Source organism: Pinus tabuliformis, chromosome 1_2 (assembly GCF_031772625.1).
Source record: "Pinus tabuliformis cultivar Carrire ecotype Pingquan chromosome 1_2, CPIR1, whole genome shotgun sequence".
Taxonomy (NCBI): Eukaryota; Viridiplantae; Streptophyta; class Pinopsida; order Pinales; family Pinaceae; genus Pinus; species Pinus tabuliformis.
The window spans coordinates 76,256,676-76,281,534 of NC_142298.1; the positions used below are offsets into that span (position 1 = coordinate 76,256,676).

At 34.8% G+C, this 24,859-nt stretch overlaps 1 protein-coding gene across 1 annotated transcript in view; it reads right to left on the bottom strand.

Annotated features, from left to right (window-relative positions):
* Window positions 1-7,515: 7,515 nt before the first annotated feature.
* LOC149204491 (uncharacterized) overlaps window positions 7,516-24,859 on the bottom strand; it is a 148,503-nt gene continuing 131,159 nt past the window's right edge. Inside the window, exons 3-4 of the mRNA XM_089397141.1 lie at window positions 13,465-13,609; window positions 7,516-7,726 (exon numbers count right to left, since the gene is read on the bottom strand). Coding sequence (XP_089253267.1) covers window positions 7,516-7,726; window positions 13,465-13,609 — 356 coding nt within the window. The remainder of the gene's footprint in view (window positions 7,727-13,464; window positions 13,610-24,859) is intronic.

Sequence of the window (24,859 nt, forward strand, 5' to 3'; positions counted from 1 at the left end):
GCTCACAACTTGTCTAGCATCACAAACTGTATTTAAAAATATAATTGTTGGGTGTGGAGCTTGATTATCTTCTTGATTCAGAGGTCACAGTTGCGTTGGACTGCAGTTTCGAAACATGGCGACAATGCCTCTTGTATGATAGCTGTAAGGGGGGTCTAGCGGGCGACGACTAATTTTAAAGACCACCCCCCCCCTCCCGGTGAGGGTTCAGGGAAAGCACCCTATTTTCCCTAAATAGAAACCCTTAGTTTATATGAGGGAATTGTATTGTCGTTGTGTATGATTATTCTGAGAGAGAGAGAGAGAGAGAGAGAGAGAGAGAGAGAGAGAGAGAGAGAGAGAGAGGAGGAGGAGGAGGAGGTTGTGTTAGAGTGAAGAAGAAATTACAGCAAATCTATTGTAGGTTGTATCTCTTTATTTTGTTGGATAATATAAAAGGAATGACTGATTGTTTCTCCGTGGAAGTAGCTCAAATTGGTTGTGTTATCCTCCACAATGTCCCAACGCTGAGAAAGGAGATCAGCAAAGGTAACCTCAAACCACTTAGGGTTTAATAGCTAACCCTACTAAACTAGAGAGGGCCCTCTCTATGATCTCACAGCCAATGTTGACTAGAATGGGAAAAGATGTTAGGCTAGTTATTACAACACTAGGGTTTTACATATTTAGGGTTTGCTGGATCAAGAGTCAAAATCAAGGAACTAGGTCAGGTTTCAAGGGTTTAGTTTCAAGAGATATAAAGGAGAAGGGTAGGTATGTCTTTGTGATATTTTAAGAGTTGGTCGATGTAGTGTAGGGTTGAAAAGAAAAGAAAACCAAGATGAGCATGTGAACCATTAATTCATCTATCAAAAGACTAAGTACGCAAATATGATTTCCTAACAAAACATAGCTTAATCATAAGAATTTTGTTTAATACCTCTTAGGAAAATCACTGAAGAGCATAGATATGGAAAGGAGATGCATTTATCATTCATATAAGCTATTAACAGAAGAAAAACATTATCACAAACTCATACCACAAGAATTCCTAGATAATAGCTGCAACTGGCCTTTGATTTCCTGTAAAAGTGTGATGAAGTACAAGCTACAAGACTTCCACTCTTTGATGTCCAACCTTTTGTTTGACTGAAAACTAGATACATATAGACCAAAAAACAAATTCCCCACTCTCAGGGGTCGAATCCCTCAGTATAGGAACTAATCACAAGAATATCTCAACCAACACCTAATGACTAGGGAGGTTGTAACAAACCCTCCATTTAGACTTTGATTGACCTACCCATCATAAATGAGCTTCATAATTACATCAAAATGACATTAACAAACATATTTACATTCACTTACATCAAGTCAACTCAAAACAAGAATATTTACATCATGAAAAACCAAATTTGATTGAATAAACTCGAAAATGTGACCTCCAGGAAAAAGCGCAATGCATCTCTGCAAAAGCGCAGTGCCTCCAGACAAAAGTGCAATGCCTAGATTGTCAGGGACTTTTGAAGGCCTTCCCCTGCTCCAAATCCAGCTCTGAAGTACTCATTGTAAATCTAAAGATGTCTAGTTGTCATTAGACACCTCAGTAAAGTCAAATGGACACTCCAAGATAGAGAAAAAGTGATTATCCCAAAACTACTCCCAAAAGCGCAACGCCTATTCCAAAACAGTGGCAGAAAGTGTCTTTTTAACCTGTTTTTGAGCATTTTCTCTCAACTAGTTTTCTGAAAAGGAACCCCAAGGGAATATATGATATGTAGGAGTGATTATATATCTAACCATCTAAAATTTTTGGCATTTGGATGGATGAGGAAAAAGTGAAGCGCCAAGGCGCTGCGTTTTTGGTAGGGTCAAAATTCTGGATTTTTCGGCGAACATATGCCTCAAATATGGAGCGATATATCTCTAAAAATAAAACGTTTTTCAAAATGAGAAAGGTTTTTGTTATTTGGTAAGTTACAAAAAAAAACCTCCTCCATGTTTCAAAACTACATTTTGATTTTCTTGGAATTTGTGCCACGACATCATGGCTAAAACAGGAAATTAACTTGGAAATTTTTGATTTTCTAGAATATGCCTCCAATAAAGTTGAATATCTCCCCATATATGATACCTGTGTAGAAAATGAAGTAGGTTATTTTTCTTTGGTCTAATATTGACAAAAAATTATTTCACTTTGTAATATTCAACTTCATTACTTCAGAAACTGATTTTGAAGTAAAATTGTCCCTGTGTGCCGCAAATGACCTCTTGATGAGTTTGTGAGGCATTGATCTCTTTGATGTTAGATGGCTCAAATATTGAGACATGTCCTCCATTATTATACTTCTTCTTGTCAATGTGTTTGGTCTCTTCTCCCAAGGTGAAACCCTAGCTCAATAAGAGGAAGAATTAGGGTTTAGTTTTGGGAAAATAAGGGATTTGAGGCAGTCTTATAAATGGAGGGGAATGAAGGGGTTAGGTGATTTCTAAATTCTTGGGGAAATTTAGGAGGTAGGGATAGGTGTTAATGGGTGTAGCGAAATGGAATTCCTAGGAATGAGTGAGGGGAAGGGGTAGGAAAATGAAAAACACAGCCCTAGCCTAGGAAAGTGTCAAAAGTATAGCAATAGGCTAGGGTTTGTGGGAAAGTGAGGGAAATGAGGGGAATGAGCATGGGAAAAGGTTAGGGGAGGTATATGGAGTATAGGTGAGGGTCTTTGAGCATAAAAAGTATGGTTTTACCACAAAAATGAAGTAAAATTACTAGGATACCAAAAGCGCATCACAACAAATGATGAGAAACTTTAGGAGAACAAACTTGTTGTTCTGAGGGTGCAAGAGCTCTTTGAAGGTGAAGACATGATTTTTGCAAATGAAATGAGAAAATGAGAAGCTATTTTTTTCTTTTTTAGCTTCGGAAATCGATTTTCTCCTTTGATGGTGTAGTGGCCCCACCATGTCCTTTCACATTTTATTTTGAAACTGTAGCTTTAGAACCTTTATTGAATATTTTTCCCTATCACTACTCCTTCAAATGATGATTTTGGTGGTGAAATGACTTATTTTCATGCTTTTGACCCTATGACCTAATGATGACACTACATGAATTAATGAGTTGAATGATAACATTGATGACTATGACACCATTTCAACAAGGGATGACCTGGCCATGCTGATGTCAATTGATCATAAAGGGAAAGGAGTAGTGATGACTTACCTAACCTAACTAGTGACTGAATTTTTATTGAAAACCTATTTGAAACCATAAAAGTTTGCAATAATACCCTATTAAAAACTTTGTAAGAGCATATTTGATCACTAGTGACTAACATGACTGACAGACACTAATAGGTTGAACCATATATATTTGTGTCTCTCTTATTTTATGTGTTTTTTTTATTTGTGTTTCTGCAATATTTCATGTGTACCATTGTTATGTAAAATATAATTTTCTAACAAATGGTATTAGGGACAAAGTTCTATTTGGATAATAAAATTGCAGGAGATAAGGATTACCGATTCAAGTGGGAGAAATGGCAGAAGATGGTAGGTTTAGGGTTGAGAAATTTAATGGCCAAAACTACCTACTGTGGAATATGCACATGGAAGATTATATGTATCAGAAATATTTGTACCTGCCATTGAGTGGAAAAATAAAGAAGTCGACGGGTATGATGGATGCAGAATGATAGATTCTTGACAGAAAGGTACTAGGAACAATACTATTGTGTTTGGTAGCATTGGTGGCTTTCAACATTTCAAAGGAAATGACAACAAAAGATTTAATGAAGGCATTGGCGAAACTATATGAAAAACCTTTGGCCTAAAATAAGGTATTTCTTACGAAGCATATATTTAATATGAAGATGTCAGAAGGCAGATCTATTGTTGACCATTTAAATGACTTTAGCACAGTTACCAATTGGTTAAGTTCTGTAGGGGTAACTTTTGATGATGAAGTTAGGGCTCTATTATTTTTGTGTTCATTTCCAGAAAGTTGGAATGGATTAGTTATGGTTATTAGTAACTCTATCTTTGGATCTAGTACTTTAAAGTTTGACGATGTTGTTGGTGCCATCGTTAGCAAGTAAATGAGATGGAAAAGCTCTGGTGAGACATCAAGTAATGATGTGACTACAGAGACTATGGGAAGAAAATTGGAAAGAGGAAGGAGTCTAGGAAATCGTAGAAAGTCTAGAAAAGGCAGATCCAAATCTAGATCAGGGATAGTGTGCTAGAAATGTGGGAAGAAAGGAGACTTGAAGAAAGATTGCAAACCTCATAAAGGAAAAGAAGGAGATGGACAACAAGAGAAAAATCATGAAGAAAATGTGATAGGTGATGTGTTTCAATATGCTTTGATTCTTTCATAAGAAAATATTATTGATGCCTTGGTGGTTGATTCAGGGGCTTCATTCCATGCTACACCTAATAGGAAAAATTTTCATGGCTATATTTAAGGAGACTTTGGAGATGTTTGTTTCGGTGATGATAAACCCTGTAAAATAATTGGAAGGTTAAGATTTTTATAAAGCAACAAAATGGAAACCAATGGCTATTGAAGGAGGTAAGGCATGTTCCAGATTTGAAGAAAAGTATAATTTCAACAGGACAGTTAAGTGGCGAAGGTCTTGTAACTACATTTACAGACAAAACCTAGAGGGTCACTAAAGGATCCCTGGTAATAGAAAAAGGATCAAAGGTTGGTATGTTGCATTTATGCAATGGTATTTATAATTTTGTTAATGATTTAACCTCCATAGGAGTAGATACGACATTGTGGCATCATAGGCTCGGGCACATGAGTGAGAAAGGGATGCATATTATTCACTCAAGAAATTTGTTGCTGGATTTGAAGCATGTTGATTTGGATTTATGTGAGAATTGTGTTTACGAAAAACATAAGAGAGTTAGATTTATGAGTGTTGGGAAGGAAAAGTAGAGAGAAAAAATAGAGCTTGTCCATATAGATGTATGGGTACCAACACATGTATCATATCTTGGTGGCTCTCGCTATTATGTTACTTTTATTTATGATGCAACTAGAAAAGCTAGATTTATTATATTCAATATAAATCTGATGTATTTGATACTTTCAAGAAATGGAAAGCTTTGGTTAAGAATGAAATAGAAAAGAAGTTGAAGTGGATTAGATCAGATAATGGAGGTGAATACTACAGCAAAGAGTTTGATAACTACTGTTCAGAACATGGAATTTGTAGAGAGAAGACAGTTCTAATAACGCCACATGAAAATGGTGTGTCAGAAAGGATGATTAGGACAATCATGGAGTGTGCAAGGTACATGAGATTGCATGTAGGATTTCCCTTACAATTTTTGGCATATGTTGTAGATAATTTTGTTTATATAATAAACAGAGGGCCTTCAAGTTCTTTGGATGGTGGTATTCTAGAGGAGGCATGGATAGGTAAGAAGGTAAACTAGTCATTTTTAAATACTTTTGGTTTTGAAGCCTTTGTCCACATTAATAAAGAAAATAGAACAAAGCCTGAGGAAAAATCTAAGAAATGTACCTTTATTGGATATGGTGTTAATGATTTTGGTAATCGCCTATATGATTATGAAAATCACAAAATCATTAGGAGCAAAGATGTCATATTCAATGAAAAGGTATTGTATAAGGATCAGATGTAGGAAATAAATAGGAAAAGGGAAAATAAAAATATGTAGTGCTTGATGAGATCACAGAAAAGGTAAAGGTGTTTGAAAATCATAATGATCAAGAGTCACAACAACAACAACAACAACAAGAACCTCAAACACCTGAAAGTGGTGTTAGAAGATCTACCAGGATAAGTATAATCCCTGAACGATACTCTTTTTCATTATATTATGTATTGTTGACTGATTCTGGTGAAATAGAAAGATATGAAGAAGCAATGCAAATGGAAACCATGAAGAAGTGGGAGCAAGCCATGGAAGAAGAGATGGACTCCTTAATGCATAACCAGACTTTGGACTTAATCAAGTTTCCTGTAGGTAAAAACATTACAGAATAAATGGGTTTACAAGTTGAAGGAAGAAGATGGAGGAAAACAAAGGTATAAGGATAGCCTTGTGGTGAAGGGTTTCACACAAAAGAAAGGTATAGACTTCGATGAAATTTTTTCTCCTTTTGTTAAAATTACTTCAATCAAAACTATTTTAAGTCTAGTGGCAACATGAGATTTGCATCTCGAGTAGTTAGATGTAAAGACAACTTTTCTTCATGGGGATTTGAGGATGAAATATATATGTAGTAGCTGCAAGGGTATGAGGTCAAAGGGAAGGAGAAATTACTGTGCAGGTTGAAGAAGAACTTGTATGGCCTAAAACAAGCTCCGAGGAAATGGTATCTAAAATTTGACAAGTTTATGTCTGAACAAGGTTATACTATATGTAATTTTAATCACTGTGTTTATATTAGGAAACAAAATGATGGAAACTATATTATATTTCTATTGTATGTAGATGACATGCTTGTTGCAGGGTATAACATGAAGGAATAAATGTGCTCACAGGAAAATTGGCAAATTCATTTTCAATGAAGGATTTGTGTGCTGCAAAACAAATCCTTGGTATGAGAATAACTAGAGATGGGAACAATCACAAATTAACAATATCTCTGAGTGAGTACATAGAAAAGGTGTTGGAAAGATTTAATATGTAGAATGCAAAACCAATTAGTACACCTTTAGCTAGCCATTTCAAATTAAGAAAGGAGATGTGTCCCAAGACCCAGGAAGAGATGGATTATATGTGTAAATTTCAAAATTAATCAACAGTTGGAAGCTTAATGTATGCAATGGTTTTCACAAGGTATGATATTGCAGATAGAGTGGGAGTTGTAAATAGGTACATGAACAATCTAGGAAAAGAACATTGGATGGCAGTGAAATGGATTCTCAGGTATTTGAGAGGTACCACAAATCAATAATTATGCTTTGATGGTTCAAACATTTCTCTACATGGATATGTTGATGCAGATATGGTAGGTGATAGAGATAACATGAGGAGCACCATAAGGTATGTTTTTACTATAGGTGGAAGAATTGTCAGTTGGGTTTCAAAATTGCAAAACATTGTTGCACTTTCAACAATGGAAGTAGAGTATGTTGCTGCTACAAAGGCTAGTAAAGAAATGATTTGGTTACAAAGGTTTATGGATGAGTTGGGCAAGAAGAAGGAGATGGGCAGGTTATATAGTGACAACCAGAGTGCCATTCATCTTGCAAATAACTCATCATTTCATTCCAAGACTAAACATATACAACTCAAGTATCATTTCATACAGTTAGTGTTGGAATATGGATAGTTGAAGCTAGAAAATATACACACTAGTCAAAATTATGCGGACATGTTAACAAAAGTTGTAACCATGGAGAAACTGAGATGATGATGAAGATGAGAAATAGCCAGGTCCAAAGTGGAATCATTTTCCAGCAAATGAAGCAACAATGGAGTTGCTATAATCACTCTCCAACTGGGAGATTGTTGGGTGTGGAGCATGATTATCTTCTTGATTCATAGGTCTCATCCACGTTGATTCCTCAGTTGATACTGTTCAGATGACTCCTCAGTTGATACTGTTATCACCACAGACTCTAAGAATGTCACCCCCGTTTTAGATTCCTTGTCTCCACAACCCATGGTGAATTCTTTTTGTCCATATCCAAAAACAGTTGCGTCATCCTCCTCATCACTTCCTGTAAATACTACTGCTCTTGCTGATGAAAATGCTTTTCTAAAAAAGATTGTCAAATCCAATAACCTGCTGTATATCCCAGTTGAAGTTCAAGTGAAAGGTGAATGGATAGCTGTTGATGCTTTTATTGACACTGGTGGCTCCAATAATCTTGCATGACCATCTCTCTTTAAAGGGTTATGGAAACCCCTACAGCATATTCTGGTCTCAGAAACTATTGGCGGTTCTGTAAACCTCACCCACTATGTCGATAATGTGTCTTTAAAAATTGGGGGGAGTGTTATAAACGGGGTGACAACACCGCTTATATGATAGCCGCCAGGGGGATCCATGGGTGGGGGGGGGGGGGGGGGGGGGGGGGGGGGGGGGGGGGGGAGGCGACAACTACTTTTAAAGAGCCCCCCGTTGGCGAGGGTTTGGCGGAAATGCCCCCAAAGCTAAAAATAGATGAAAATTTTCCTTGTAAAATATTGTAATTTCGTAGTCAATTTGGGCCATTCATTAGGAAAATAATCTAATAGTAGAAATTATGTTAATTTAGGATTTTTTTTTCCATAGAAGGCAATCCTTGGTTTATACGAGGGAATTGTATTGCGGTTGTGTATGATTATTCAAAGAGAGAGAGAGGAGGTTGTGTGTGAGAGAAGAGGAAATTACAGCAGATATGTTGTAGGTTGTATCTCTTCATTTTATTGGATAATATAAAAGGAAGGATTGGTTGTTGCTCCATGGGCATAGCCCAAATTAGGTGAACCACATATATTTGTGTCTCTCTTGTTTTATGCATTTCTTTATTTTTGTTTCCATAATATTTCATGTGTCCCATTTCTTTGTAATATATAATTTTCTGACACTAACCTCTTTGTACAATCTCAAATATTCTCCCCCATAAACTGGAATGGTGGCATATGACATGTCCATTAGCAAGCTTAACACACCATGATCTCGAAAGTAGCATACCAAACTCGGGAGGGATGTATGTGACTATTATATCCATCACTACAATTTTTACAGGGATCTAGGCTAAGGTTACTACCATATATTTAATTAATATCAAACATTGCACTTCCTTGGAATCAGAATTGTAAAGGTGATGATAAGGTCTCATCACCTGTAATTTCAGTTGATCCATAATTATTTTAGGCATCAGATTATGGGATGCTCCAGAATCTAACATACAATTACAAAGATGAAAATCATAGACTTTCATAATTACATAAAAAGGAAGAACATTATCATCTTGCACATCATGACTTGGATAAAAAGCCACAGAAATATTCTCATCTTGCAAACTTATCACATCACCCTCAACATCCATACTCGAAGACTGAATCCATTTAGACACTTGTTGTTTATAACTAGGATTTCTTGTTAGTTCTGATAAAGGAATAGGAATTTTGGCTTTTTATAATTGCTTTTCTAAAATAAAAGAAGAAGAAACAAGTTTTTATACTTTTGATTGATCTTGTGACTGAGACGGTTGTTGTGAAGATGAAGCTTATGTAGTCTTATCTTGTGGTACATCAATGATCAAAGATCAATATTTTAGCTACAAAATGAAAGTGCTTAGAATTACTTTAGACCTGAATGACTGGATAGAGTTCGTCTCCAGGATTCCAATGTCATGAATGGTTCAAAAAAACGACATCGTATGCAAAAGTTAGAACTTCTGAAAGTTTGGTAAAAAAAAGCCCTGCGGGGCCAGCTCCCTCCCCATGTGAGCAAGTTCCCGAACCAGGAGCTAGGGGCCAACTGTTAAGCGGGATTAGTGCGCCACTAATCAATTTAGCATTTAATTAATTCGTAATTAATTTGGTGGAATTTATGGCGAAGCCACTAAATCTGGAACCGCCACCAAACTTGGCGGACTTAACTAGCAGTTCTCTAGATTTAGCAGAGGTTTTGTTGGAAAATTTGTTTGAGCCATAAATTACTCAATTCTCAACAAAATTTCAAAATGAATAGTCATTTTTGGCTAATTGGCATGCTGGGAATTGATTGGAGTAGGTTTCAGAGGCAGAAGAGGTCATATACAACTTTTTTTGGTCACTTGAAGATTTTTGAAGCCTGGGGCCACTAGGTGTTGGAGGCCATTCCCAAAGTAGCTAGCAGCCAAATTGAGTAAAAAAATAGTCATTTCTGATAGATGAATGTTTTAAACTAATTGGAATAGGTTCCAAGAGAATTAGATGCATGTAACAACAATCTTAGCACTATTGAAGCTAGTACAAAGGCCCACGCTATGAAGCTAGACCAAGAGATGTAGCCTAGGAGGGTTGAACTCCTTCAACAAAAAAATGTGTATTGAGCTCTGTTATTTGTGCTTGATGTGTTTTTATATGCTTCTATTCAGCCATTTAAGTTCATGCTTTTGATTTCATACAATTAGTGTTGGAATATGGATAGTTGAAGCTAGAAAATATACACACTAGTCAAAATTATGCGGACATGTTAACAAAAGTTGTAACCATGGAGAAACTGAGATGATGATGAAGATGAGAAATAGCTAGGTCCAAAGTGGAATCATTTTCCAGTAGATGAAGCAACAATGGAGTTGCTATAATCACTCTCCAACTGGGAGATTGTTGGGTGTGGAGCATGATTATCTTCTTGATTCATAGGTCTCATCCACGTTGGACCCCAGTTCCTAAACGGGGTGACAACAACGCCTATATGATAGCCGCCAGGGGGATCCATGGGTGGGGGAGGGGGTGGGGGGAGGCGACAACTACTTTTAAAGAGCCCCCCCGTTGGCGAGGGTTTGGTGGAAATGCCCCCAAAGCTAAAAATAGATGAAAATTTTCCTTGTAAAATATTGTAATTTCGTAGTCAATTTGGGCCATTCATTAGGCAAATAATCTAACAATAGAAATTATGTTAATTTAGGATTTTTTTTTCCATAGAAAAAAATCCTTGGTTTATATGAGGGAATTGTATTGCGGTTGTGTATGATTATTCAAAGAGAGAGAGAGGAGGTTGTGTGTGAGAGAAGAGGAAATTACAGCAGATATGTTGTAGGTTGTATCTCTTCATTTTGTTGGATAATATAAAAGGAAGGATTGGTTGTTGCTCCATGGACATAGCCCAAATTAGGTGAATCACATATATTTTTGTCTCTCTTGTTTTATGCATTTCTGTATTTTTGTTTCCATAATATTTCATGTGTCCCATATCTTTGTAATATATAATTTTCTGACACTAACCTCTTTGTACAATCTCAAATGTTCTCCCCCATAAACTGGAATGGTGGCATATGACATGTCCATTAGCAAGCTTAACACACCATGATCTCGAAAGTAGCATACCAAACTCGGGAGGGATGTATGTGACTATTATATCCATCACTACAATTTTTACAGGGATTTAGGCTAAGGTTACTACCATATATTTAATTAATATCAAACATTGCACTTCCTTGGAATCAGAGGTGTAAAGGTGATGATAAGGTCTCATCACCTGTAATTTCAGTTGATCCATAATTATTTTAGGCATCAGATTATGGGATGCTCCAGAATCTAACATACAATTACAAAGATGAAAATCATAGACTTTCATAATTACATAAAAAGGAAGAAAATTATCATCTTGCACATCATGACTTGGATAAAAAACCACAAAAATATTCTCATCTTGCAAACTTATCACATCACCCTCAACATCCATACTCGAAGACTGAATCCATTTAGACACTTGTTGTTTATAACTAGGATTTCTTGTTAGTTCTGATAAAGGAATAGGAATTTTGGCTTTTTATAATTGCTTTTCTAAAATAAAAGAAGAAGAAACAAGTTTTTCTACTTTTGATTGATCTTGTGACTGAGACGGTTGTTGTGAAGATGAAGCTTATGTAGTCTTATCTTGTGGTACATCAATGATCAAAGATCAATATTTTAGCTACAAAATGAAAGTGCTCAGAATTAATTTAGACCTGAATGACTGGATAGAGTTTGTCTCTAGGATTCCAATGTCATGAATGGTTCAAAAAAACAACATCGTATGCAAATGTTAGAGCTTCTGAAAGTTTGGTAAAAAAAAGCCCTGCGGGGCCAGCCCCCACCCCATGTGAGCAAGTGCCCGAACCAGGAGCTAGGGGCCATCTGTAAAGCGGGATGTGCGCCACTAATCAATTTAGCATTTAATTAATTCGTAATTAATTTGGCGGAATTTATGGCGAAACCACTAAATCTGGAACCACCACCAAACTTGGCGGACTTAACTGGAAGTTCTCTAGATTTAGCGGAGGTTTTGTTGGAAAATTTGTTTGAGCCATAACTTACTCAATTCTCAACAAAATTTCAAAATTAATAGTCATTTTTGGTTAATTGGCATGCTGGGAATTGATTGGAGTAGGTTTCAGAGGCATAAGAGGTCATATACAATTTTTTTTGGTCACTTGAAGATTTTTGAAGCTTAGGGCCACTAGGTGTTGGAGGCCATTCCCAAAGCAGCTAGTAGCCAAATTGAGTAAACAAATAGTCATTTATGATAGATTTGAATGTTTTAAACTCATTGGAATAGGTTCCAAGAGAATTAGATGCATGTAACAACAATTTTAGCACTATTGAAGCTAATACAAAGGCCCACACTATGAAGCTAGACCAAGGAGATGTAGCCTAGGAGGGTTGAACTCCTTCAACAAAAAAATGTGCATTGAGCTCTGTTATTTGTGCTTGATGTGTTTTTATATTCTTCTATTCAACCATTTAAGTTCATGCTTTTGATTTCATGCAAAACACTAAATTTCACCAAGTTAGATGAATTGACAATCACATGCTCATGGATAAACTCTTTATGGATAAGCAAACCAAAGCAAAGAAAATTTTATATCTGGAAATGATACTAGCACAACATTAACTAGCAATAAATTTCAAATCAATCAAAAGTAACTTTCTTAGGTTGTCTAACTAGATTTTGTCTAGGCCTTAAATCATATCTTTTGTTGATTTCATCAATAAAAAATTATGGAAAGGGTTGATATGTAGAAACTAGAGAAGATTCCACATTCTGAATTAGAGATTGATTTTGGTTCATAGGAATGATGTTACCTTCACAAGGCTAAACAAATAAATAATTTATATCATTTGCAACTTGTGTGACTTCCTCAAAATCTTGATCATCAATCATTAATGGAGGTTGAATTTGTTGATGAGTATTTGGTCTTTCTCTCTGTAATATCTGGGGTTGAAAAGGTTAATTGTAAGGTCCTGGAGGTCTGTTCACATTTTGTTGTGCTTGGCTCGATTGAGTTTCCATTCTAGAGATTCTATTAGACAAGTTTCTCTTTATTCTTATGATATCATCAATTTTTGGATCCTCTTCTTTTATCTTGAATGAGGACCTAGCTTCTGCTTTTTCCTTCAACTTCCTCTTTTCTTTTTCAACTTTTTCCCTCAACTTCCCTGATGATGCTTTGTTAGCCTCAACCTCAATTGCATCTATTTGAATATCTACTAAGGTAACTGATTTTATCTCTTAGTATCAATGCAAAGTCATTATCAAAAGCTTTAGAAAATATCACTTTAGCAGAAGTGGTTGATGGCTTAATGTTTGGTGGCATTTTATTGTAGATTTTGTTAAACCTTTTAATAAAATTTGAAACTGACTCATCATGATTTTTCTTTATAAACTCAAACTCAGTCAAATAATAGACAATATCCTTTTTAATTCCCCATTTATTAATGAAGATTCTTATTAATTCGATCCAACTATGAATTGAATATGGTTGCAATTATCTAAACCATATCTTGACATCCCCTTCTAATGATTGAACAAATAACCTCATGTATACATCTTCATGTTCAATGTTAAGATTATCTGCAAAATCCAAAAAGGCTGACAAATGATATTCTGCAGTTGTTCCAATTTCTCCCTTAAACTTTGGTAAGTGCTTTAGATATCCATTAGGAAAAGAATTCAAAACACCTGGTAATATCAAAGGAGCATATCTTGCATTCACAATTGGTGCAATTCTAGCCATTCATTGCTTAGGAGATGAAGGATTTTTTAGAGGTTGCTTCTTTTGGGTTATGGGATTCTTTGGAGATTGAGGATGGATAATTAAATTTTTAATCTCATGAATGCTTATCTGTTGATCTCCAGATGCAAGGGGATTACATAAAACCTTAAATTCCTCTTCAGGTTGATCAGAAACAAAAGGAAAGGTATGAATAACAGAGGAGATAAAATCTCATGGTTTAAGTTCAGGTAGTTGTAAATCAAGTTGAGCTTCTGTATCAGATGCTTTTGAAAGTGAAACAGGAAGTTCAAATGATTCAAGTTGGTCAACCAGTAGAGAAGTTTGTAAATATATGACCTTAGAAAGAAGCTCTTAGACTTTTGGAGGTAAATCAGACAAATTAGGAGGTATTGAGCTATTTTTTGGTTGATCAGGTTGTGGAACTGACTTTGGTGGAATAGAAGAGGATGATGCTTCAAGTCCATGTCTAAGAGAATCAATCTGAACAAGTATCTCTAGATACAATAATGATGAAAGTGATCTAGGAATTAGAATGAGATCTAGTGTGTCTACATGAAGCCAGATTTTTCACTTAGTGGAAATCACTAGGTGAAAAAAAATATCAGCCTACTATCCTCTTATTCACCATTAAAATGAAAGATTAATCATTGTCCCAGGAAAAATAAACTGAAAACTTTGATCCTTGACAATGGTACCTATCTGATCTTGTATCTTTGTAGATAGTCCTCGGATAAATAATTGTGCCAAAGCATCAATTGTGAGAAGTATGTATGGAATGGAAGATCCAAAGATACAAATACTTATTTATGATTATAATCCTTATTCTTTAAGATCAATCAAAGTGTTGGTGTTCCATAATAACATCATACAAATATTTATAATTTCTTTGAAAGAAGAATTAAGAAGAATTTAGAAGATAAAAAATCCTCCCTGAATATCTAATCATCTAAGATGAGAAGAAGCATATAGATGAACCTCTATAGTGAACCAAAAATACATTAAAGTATAGCATAGAAGCAACAATTTAATTATTTATGGGCGACCAATTAAACATTTTGCTCAATTTTTTACTCAGTATAGAAAACAACTTTGCATTAAGGATGTCAGGGAGGCTGATGCTCAGGCTATCCCTTCCCAATGTCATACACTACCTCAAATATATGTAGAAAATATTATGAAATAACTGGAAACACTCACAAGTACACAAATGTTGTCACAAATAGAAACCAGAACCCTTTGATTATCTTCACTTTGTATGTACTACAACAATATTACAAAAAAATTCTCTAAGTATTAACCCTTTCTTATTCAAAAATAATGTATATATAGAGTTCTTTATAAAATATCCTATCTTCTAAATGATTTACATTAAAAATCAATTTTTATCCAAAACTTTGGATAATGTTTAAACAACTTTGACTAAGAATAGAAAAAATGCTCCAAAAATATCTCCAAGTGTGCTTGATTACTACATTCAGGTTCGGTGTATTTGAAACTATTCTATTCTTGTTGCTCGAAATCCTCATTGGATTTGATTATTTGCTAACATACTTCCTTGATAAGTTGAAATTATCCAACTACTTTGACCAAATTCTCCCATTTTTCATCTATTGGGTAACTAAGATGAGTCATATGTCTACATGATTCATCAAAATCAGTATACTTCTCAAAAGGAAGGTTTTACTATGAATTAATGTTTGACTTCGTAGCAAATGAAAAGATCATCAGCTAACATCTAAAGAAGATTTTGACCACTGATCTCTTCCTTGATTCCAACAAATTTTGTTTTGTCCCTCGCTTCCCTGTTCAAAAATCTTTGATAGTTTTCTTCTACAATCATTTGGAATTTTGAATTCTTGAAGGATGGAAGACCTCTTTACTGCATAATAAACAAAATTCTTGTAGAATTTATTAATTTGCACTTGTATATTTTCACATTTTTCCTTGGTCTTTAGCATCAAGGTTTTCATCACGAGAACTTTCTAGTTTGAATGATTGATTTTGTTCTATCTTGAATTCCTAGTTCTTTAAGCTCTCCTCAGGACTTTGTGTTTAGAGATTTAATGATTTTACTTGCTGGTCCAGGTTTGTTTCCCAATTCTATTTTGATTTCATTTATGGTTTTTTTCCCTTTCTAGCAACTCCTCCTTCTCTATAATAATCCCAATAGAAGCCCAAATTTCAGACATAGATGACATGGTCTCCATCCATATTTATTCTTTAGCTTGTGACAAACACTGAACACTATTAGAACTACTCAAATAATGTTCTAATTGCTTTTGTAAACTTGAAGTTTTTTGCAACTCGACCACTAAAGAATTATCTAACTTGATTTTATTCTTCTTAGTTATATCCAAAATTTCTCTTAATCTGCTAATTTCAACATCCTTTAATTTAAGAGAACATAATGCCCTAGACAATCATTCTATAGTAACATCTTCTACTGAGCCTGCCTCCACTGCTGGAATTACTGCACTGCCAGTTTGAGCTTTCTCCTTCAAGATTTCTTCCATACTTGCTTCCATCTTTTGGATTTGCAGGTTTTTCTCAATTAAAAAAGATAGCAAAGTTTGCATCTCTTTTTAGAATTCACCTATTTCCTATGTTTGTAGGCACTCCATTGTAGGAAGCTGCAACCTTTTTTTGAGTGCTTATATGTCTTCATTCTTCTTATTAATAATTTGTTGTGTTGCATTAATATCTTCAGGATTTAGACCCAGCTTAATCATAATATCTTCAAGAGACTAAATATTGGTATCCTTTTCCAGAGAGGATGCCCTTTCCATTTTAAATTTTGTTTGAATATTCATTATAGAATTTTGTAATTTAGACATTAATAACAGGACTAGTGAGAGTAGAATAAATCATCTCACCAATTTGTTTGTGCAAATCTATCTAATCAATAGGATGGATTTGTTTAATATTGAAATAAATTTCAAAAGTCTTAAAATGTTCAATTGATTTAGCTCCATGGAATTTACCATCAAGAAATGCTAATTTAAACTAACCTTTCTCCATATCTAAAGCTAAAAGTAACCAATTTTTGGACGAAGAAGAGGTTTACTTCCAAAATTGATTATAGGTTATAATTTTCAAAGATTCATTCTTTTGCTTCATTTCCATAAATTCAAAAAATATGTTTGGCTTGAAAGAAGAAGAAGAAGGAGGAGAAATTGTTCCTTTATTTTTTCTCTTTGTTGTAATCTGAACACAGGCTCACCTGAAAAGACCATAATAGTAGGTGAAGAAATGTCAGAAGACACATTTTCCAGCATTGTTCCCTCCATTGTCTTTATTTTATACCTCTTATATACTTTGAACTGTTTTTCCTTTGACTTTGATACGCTTTGAACTGTTCTTTTGAGCTCCTTTTCCTTCATTTGAGGGGTAGCTAATACCGTTGGTCCCATTGATTGTTCCATTTTTTTTCTCTTTTGTCACTTCTTGCAATGTGTTTTCTTCCCATATGTCTTTATTAATGAATTTATCTATCTTTGGTTTAGGCATATTAATATCAGGAGAAAAAATTTCTCAACCCTTAATACTAAAAAATTTCCTATTGGGTCATAGGGCCAACTGAAATTCAACTTAAACTTCATATGTTCTAAGAAATTATTCACCTCCTTATCAATATCTTTGGTATTAACAATAAATGGGCCAACTTGATCCTTGAGCTTAAACTGAGCATTTTTCTTCCTTGATACAAAATGGATTTCATCAACATTTAAGATCTATGTTATGAATTCAAGGGAAAAAATTCACAATGGGATAAATACTGGTAACTTATATGGTGGAAGCTCACAACCATAAATTTTTGATCTTTGTGAAACTCTTATACAAATACCAACCTCCAACTATAGTTTGTTCACTCAGCTATATAATTCTTTTGATTTTACGTGAAACCCTTAGAACTACATCACTATTGAGAAGACAAAGTGAAACATATAGGAATTTATTAACAAGATCACTTAGAGAAATTTCTTCTGAATTATTCCTGAACAATGAAGTACAGTGAATGATAGACTTCTGCTTACCCTACATGTCCCAGTTTTGTAATGACACCGTGAATCTGTTTGACTGATGATATAGAAATAAATAAAACAAAATAGGCTAATGCTTATGGGCTCTTTCATTTCCAAATCTCAAAAAATATTCATGGAGGTTATCATAAAATAAACTGACTGAAATTGAACAAAAGAATAGGCTTCTTTCCATATGCAAATACTGACTAAAAACCCAAAACAACCTCATCGACAAATTCATCACTCGGATAACCTAATAGGTAACAAAACATTGAAATGATTTGCCTATACATATCGAGAAACATGGTTGAAGGATAGGGTGGATTTTGGCGAGGAAACTCAAACCCTTCTGGCAGAAAAGACTCAAAAATGAAAGCTCTTTGCTAGAATGTAAGCTTTGATAAATTTCCAATTGGGTTTCAGCTGAAAATGGATGTAGAGAACTTGGAACAATTATATGCAAGGCTTGAAACGTAGATTCAGAGGATATATTGAATAGAGGTTCACCATCCCAGTAATTTCTCTTTCACTAGGCATATATCTATCCACACATCAAGTTACAAATTCACGAAAATGATGGGTCTAAGGAAACAAAAATTGTGGTACCATGGATTCCCATAAGCTAAATTTGTCACTATTATCTTCAAATTTCTAGAAGGCCCAATTGTGTAATTCATACAAATCAAATTCACACCTAGTTTCTACAATCTTGGCATCTAAATCTATCATGGACAATTCATCAATTTTAGGAACTATAAACGACATAGGCTTTTTAGACGGCTTCCCCTTCCCTTTATGCGTACTCATTTTGGACGAAATTAGCAGATACATAAGAAGAAATGAGAAAAATGAGAATACCAAAATAATTGCAGATTATTCGAAGCTCTGGTTTATTTGAGAACCTTCATTGAAGATATTTCCTTTGGCTGAATGAAAAAAATCATATGGAAATTGAGTGATCCTACAGTTTTGTGCGTGAATAACTATCTGTTTTCAATTAAATGAACATGGATTATTGTTGACGGGAGAATAAATGTGCACATTAATGGCCAATTTAAAATGAATAGTGGCAAACCTTACAAATTGACGAGGATTATAGTGGGAGAAATATAGCGGAAGGATAAATCTGGTAGAGGGAATAAACAAACACTGGAGGCGTTTGTGGGGGGGTAGTGGAGTGGTAAGTGGTAATAGGCAGAGGGGGTGCACAATTCACCAGCACATGGCACATTAGTTTTTTTGGTTTTGTGGAAACTGCCCATTGCAAACTCCACACCACCCTCTGTTAGCCGTCGAGCACAAGGATGGGTCCCACAATTAAACATTGACCATTGATTACTATAGAGAGAATTGTCGCAGTTGAAATTTGCACGATTTTTAATCAAAGTGAAATCACATTTTTATTTATAAAAACAAAATAATATATGTGGAATTATAATATATGCGCACACAATTATTACAAAGTGCATATATAAATAAATCTTTTTGGAATTTTTAAAGAAAAATCTGAAATTTTCATTGTAACCCGAAGATGTTACGACACCAGTATAAGTCACCTAAATGGTTTTTTAGGTCAAAAGGATTAGGGTGACTGTTGGGTCCTTTGTTTTTGAAGCAATAGATTTTGCAGAGGCCATTTTGGATAAAGTCACCAGAAGTAAAGCACTAAAAAATCAAAGAGGCACCACAATATTTATTTTGGGACTTGCGTAGCAGAAAGTATGGGTGCATATCACAAAAGTTGGAACCGATTTTGATATAGTCAACAGGAAAACCAAGGTAATGGCCCAAGGTTTTGGAAAACCATAGATCAAGCGAGTGAGGGATCAAAGACCAAATCAAGTGAGCGTGGGTTATAAAAGAAGATGCATAGAAGCGAGAAACAAGTTTAGACTACATTGCAAAGTTTAGATAGCAGCGCAAAGTTTAGGAAGTGCCACAAAATTTAGGAGTCGTTGAAGAAATTATATCTGATATGGGAAAGAAATGTTGTTGTATGAAGATTTGTTAATGTAGTGTTCGGTTCCATGTTTGATAAATGCATTGAGTTGTAAATTCTACACACAGTTTGTGGGTGTCGCACGATGTATTGAGAAAATACTGATGTAAATGGCCTCTGAACTTCTCTAATAAAGGAGAATGGGAGTTTTTCCTTATGATTATGTGTTTCACACACCGGTTTTAAAAAAATATATATGCATGCTATTATTTCCCTTTAAATGTTTAATTTGGATTACTGCAATGAACGCATGAATGGTTGCATAAACTGCATTTCTAGATCTCTCTTCCATCTTTTTGTGGTTCTGGCTCGCTTCGGGTGAGACACTCCTTTGATTCAAGGGAGTGAAAATTTCAACAAAGTGCTAGACTAGGTAGAAATCTTTGTTGGCACCCTAGGTTGAACTCTGGGTCATTATTCATTTAAATTATTCTTCCAATAGTGACACTTTGATAGCCTTAATCAAGGTACTCAAACTAGGAACAAGGTTGAATTATTTGTGATAGGGAATAATGTACCTATGAGGAGACCTATAAGGTAAGAAATGTAGCCTAGGGTTTTTAAGATATGATTCAACAATAGAAAAATTAGGCATAAAAGAGGAAGTAAAAGGTTTTATTGAAACTTATGATCAACAAATTGAGAAACAAACCGTCAAATGACCCTAGGTTGAAGCTTTAATGCAAAACTAGGATTCTTCAAGCCCTAGAATTTCTTAGGGTTAATGATGTCTACCCTACGGGAGTAATTTCAACCACGAAAATTTCTATATTTTGATGTTTCAAGACCAATAAAGGTGAAACAACTTCAAATTAGCTTAATGTCCAAGCCTTAGTTGAATCGGACCTGAACTCTAACCCTAACAACTTGTCTTGAAGGGATAAAATTTTGGGAGATAGAGTAAAATATAATTTTTTTATAAGTTTTGATCACCAAGATGGATGTTGGTGCCTTCTATCTACTTGGGTGATGTATTTTTAGGGATTTTGACCATGGAAATGGCAAACCCTTGAAGGGAGTAAGGGGGAAAACCCTAGGTTTTCACTTGTTAACCCTAACTATCATTTTATGATGTTAAAAACCAAGATAATACTAAGAAAGACGGGGGGCGGGGGGGGGGGGTGTGAATCAATATTATAACCAATTTAAACAACTATTGCCAATTTATACTTTTTAATTTATTTAGCAAAAATTCATGTAAGAAAAATCATAAATCAACACATGAATCAAACAACAACATTGTAATTAGCATACACATATGTAACACATAGAGACACCAGATGTATGTGGAAACCCATAAAGGGAGAAAACCACCAATCTTATTTTTAGTTCTTTGTGTAAATCCAAGCCCCAACTTGTTGTTACATTATGTTTTCTAGCACCAACCAAAAGGAAGAAATCTCACCCTAATTCACAAGCACCCAATTGCAGGAGAACCAACTCTTATTTGTTTTGTTGGCACCAAGTAGTAATAAGAACCAACTCCCCGATTTAAAAGCCACTACTTGCAAGAGGCACCTATCCCCAAGTTGTTTGTTAGGAACCCACCTAAAGGAAGCAATGTCTCCCTGTTGTGTAGGAACCAACCTACTAAATCATGCAAGTTCCTTTCTCATGCATTTTCAAACTCATATCTACAAGGCTTCTATGTCATACATACATAGATAAATTATCTTTTTTTCTCACTAAACCACCCATTCACTACTCTCTCTCAAGATACACATATCTCAGACACATCAGATTTAGATAACTCAAATACTCAATTTTTGTATATTTTCTCATACGTTACTACTAATTATAAATATATAGAACTTCTTCTTTATTCAACTAATTTTCTATTTGTGGGTTTAACTAGCTCTTAAAAATTCAACTTAGTTCTTGATTTAACTATCGTTTAGTTTCTCTAATCTCTATATTCTCTTGTTGTTCAATTAGTTAACATATTTATTCAAGTTTGCATGTGAACAATTAGCTTGTATTCACTGCATGATGTTTTGAAATGAAAGCTTGTGTTCTTCAAATTGTTTTAATTCCAATTCTAGTGTTTGAACTGCAGTTTAAATATTCTTCTAATTTTGGCACTAAAGTGTTAAACTTAGAAAAATGAAAAATTTCAAGAGCCCCTATGTTGTAACATCTCATTTTGAAAACCATGGGTGATGACCTCAACCTAGCTCTTAGGGCACTTAGCCCTAAATGCAAAATTCTTCAAGCACCAAAGTTTATCCATATGACCATAACTTCAAAACTTGATCTTAGTCGTCTGAGGTCGTCTATGTGTTGACATCATGTTGATGTAAATTATTCCATGTGGCACCCTATGAGTAGTCCATGTGTCACCTATAGTTGTTCCACTTAGCCACCTGAAAACTCCAAAACTACCTACCATTTGTCACTTGTATGAAGTGTGCCACATCATCATGTTGACATCACAGTGTTGTGTCAACATGCTACACTATCCTCCACATCAGCTCCACATTGTGTCATGTCATCCTTGTCAGCTAATCATCTTGCACCATTTGTCTTCCACCTTCTCTCTTTTTGTTAGGCCACATCATTTTCCTATCCCACATCACCCATCAGATACTTGAAGGGGTTTAACCAGCATGCATGTCAGACGCTAGATGTGATCCTGACTATCCGATCAGATCAATGGCCATCATTGGATCATATCAGGTGTAAGTTTGTGAATTAATATTTACTCATGTTATTACCCAATAACCATTTATTTGTTTGTGGTTGGGATAGATCGATGATTGAGTTTTGTCAGAGGGCCCCTTGCCTGCTCAACTATTAACAGGGGCAGTTCTTTCATTCTTCTATTGTGCGTATATTCCTCATGTATTTGCCTCAAATCACTCCAATTCCAATCTTCATTTGTTTCAATCCAATGGTTTATATTGATTGTGGGGGCCCTCCCTATGAGTAACGGTTAATGGAGGGGGGGTCTACAATTCTTTTGTATGCGAAGCCAAAACCCTAGAACCCTAACCTCCTCACCTCTGTAAAATGTCAAACTTTAAATCACCATATCTTATGGTTCCTGAGGATTTTTATAGAGTGCCATATACCATTGGAAAGGTACTTTTGATGGTTTTCCAACCATGCACTTTGTGGGAATATATGAGCTGATCTACTATAGAAAATTTTCCTCTTATGATATGCCACCTTTGACATCAATGGAAATACTCTTTGACATTAATGATGACACCTTGCTAACAATATCCCCATTTGGAATTGATGGCAACACTACCAAACATTGTTGGTCATTAATGGAAATATTATTTAAATATGGAAACACCACTAACTTCTTGTTTGTTGATTTGTTCATTCTCCCCTTTTGTTTTTGAGAAGTTTCTCTCCCCCTGTTAAGAACCAAAAAACATTTCATTGTATGGAAAATAATTTAGATACTCCCTTGAAACTAATCTCCCCTTATGATTATGTTATTCCTGTGGACCTATCATCTCCCCCTGTGTTGATCATTTTTGTTACAATAACCCTTTTCTTATTTTTACAACTACCTTCTTTCCGTGTGAATATCTAGTTGAGATAGGAGAGAGATTACTCCCAGTCTCTACCTTAAATACTCAATTATATTGTTCTTGTACGAATGTGCCAACTATACATTAATGCCTATTGGTTTAAATCTTAGCTAGGTTTACAATGTTGATTGTGGAACCCCTCTGGGCTTATGCACTATTTTAATCTTCCTGCCATACAACTTACTTTAACATTACTTGATATCTACCTTCTTTACTTTTTCTTGAGTTTTATTCATGTGGACCTAACCTTATTTTTAGGCCTTTTAATATGCCACTCTTCTGCTACATCTTGTCTTCAATGATTATTAATTTCATGTGACTTGAGATGATACTATGTACTCCCATTGAGAATATGTTGGCTCCATTCTCTCATTCTCATGCAATGATGTTATATACAAATAAATGAATTCATCTAAGTAACAAAAAATGAGCATGACTTTACCACAAACATTCAGATGCATCACTCTTTATATTTATATATGTTTCTTGCATCTGACACTTTTGGCTTCACTTGAAGCCATCCTCTTCCTTTTAATGAAGAGAGACCAAGGATCGACTCCACCTAAGTAGATTTTATTCTATTTTCTTCCATACCTTGTTACTTTGAATCCTAACTGAGGCTTTACCTTATAATTTCTTGTTCAACCTATTATAAGCAAGTTCTTTCTTTCATTTTCATACCACTTTTCATTCTACCATATTTGTGTTGAAAGTTTAATTAGTTTGCTACTACTTTTTATTTTTTGGGTCCATGCTTGTCATAGTTGATATTCTTATATTGATTCACCATGGGAATAAACAAATCACACCTTTTAATTTTACTCTAATTTTCCTTAAGAGAGAAATCATATCTTTGTTGATTCCTTATTCCTCTTAGCATCCTTCCTTGACATTGAGTATTGAAAGCAAACTCATATTCCCTTGATTTTGTATTTATTTTTAAATTAAAAGAATAAGTTATTTCTTTCTCTTTCTATTTCTAAGAGGGAGGTATGATCTTTCCATATCTACACTTAGTTTCTTTGTGTTCATAATTTCAACATGTGGCTTTCAACACGATCTAAGAAAGGGGAAAATGACTTGTAACTTCTAACTAGATTCTAACCATAACCTATATTGTCGCTTACATATCCATTCCCTAGAATATTAAATTCTCTCTTGTTACTCCTACTCATCATACTCTAATTTCTTGCATTATATATATAGTTTTTTGGTACCTAGGAGTATGTTTCCTTTAAGAAGGGAGACCTTTGAATATTTTTTGTCTTTTTCCATGAGGGGAATAGGATTTTGGATGACTCTTCATTTGATCTCAGTCACTGTTCAAATTGGATTTACGAATAGTTCTTTACTGCTATTGATTCTCATGGTTGTTATTAACTTTTATTTGTTTTCCTTTACTCTCTTATTGTTGTTGTATAACACTTCCTTTAGCTTTATTGTTGGTATATTTTTTTATCTTCTCCAATGTTGACGTATACTAATTTACCTTCTACCTTCTTACATCATGATTTTTCTTTATATCCCAGGCCTACCTTGACCAGGGGATATCTTTGACTACTACAAATCTCATCCAAGATCCCAGTACTCTTTTCAAGCTTTTGATATCGAGACAAATGATCATTAGCC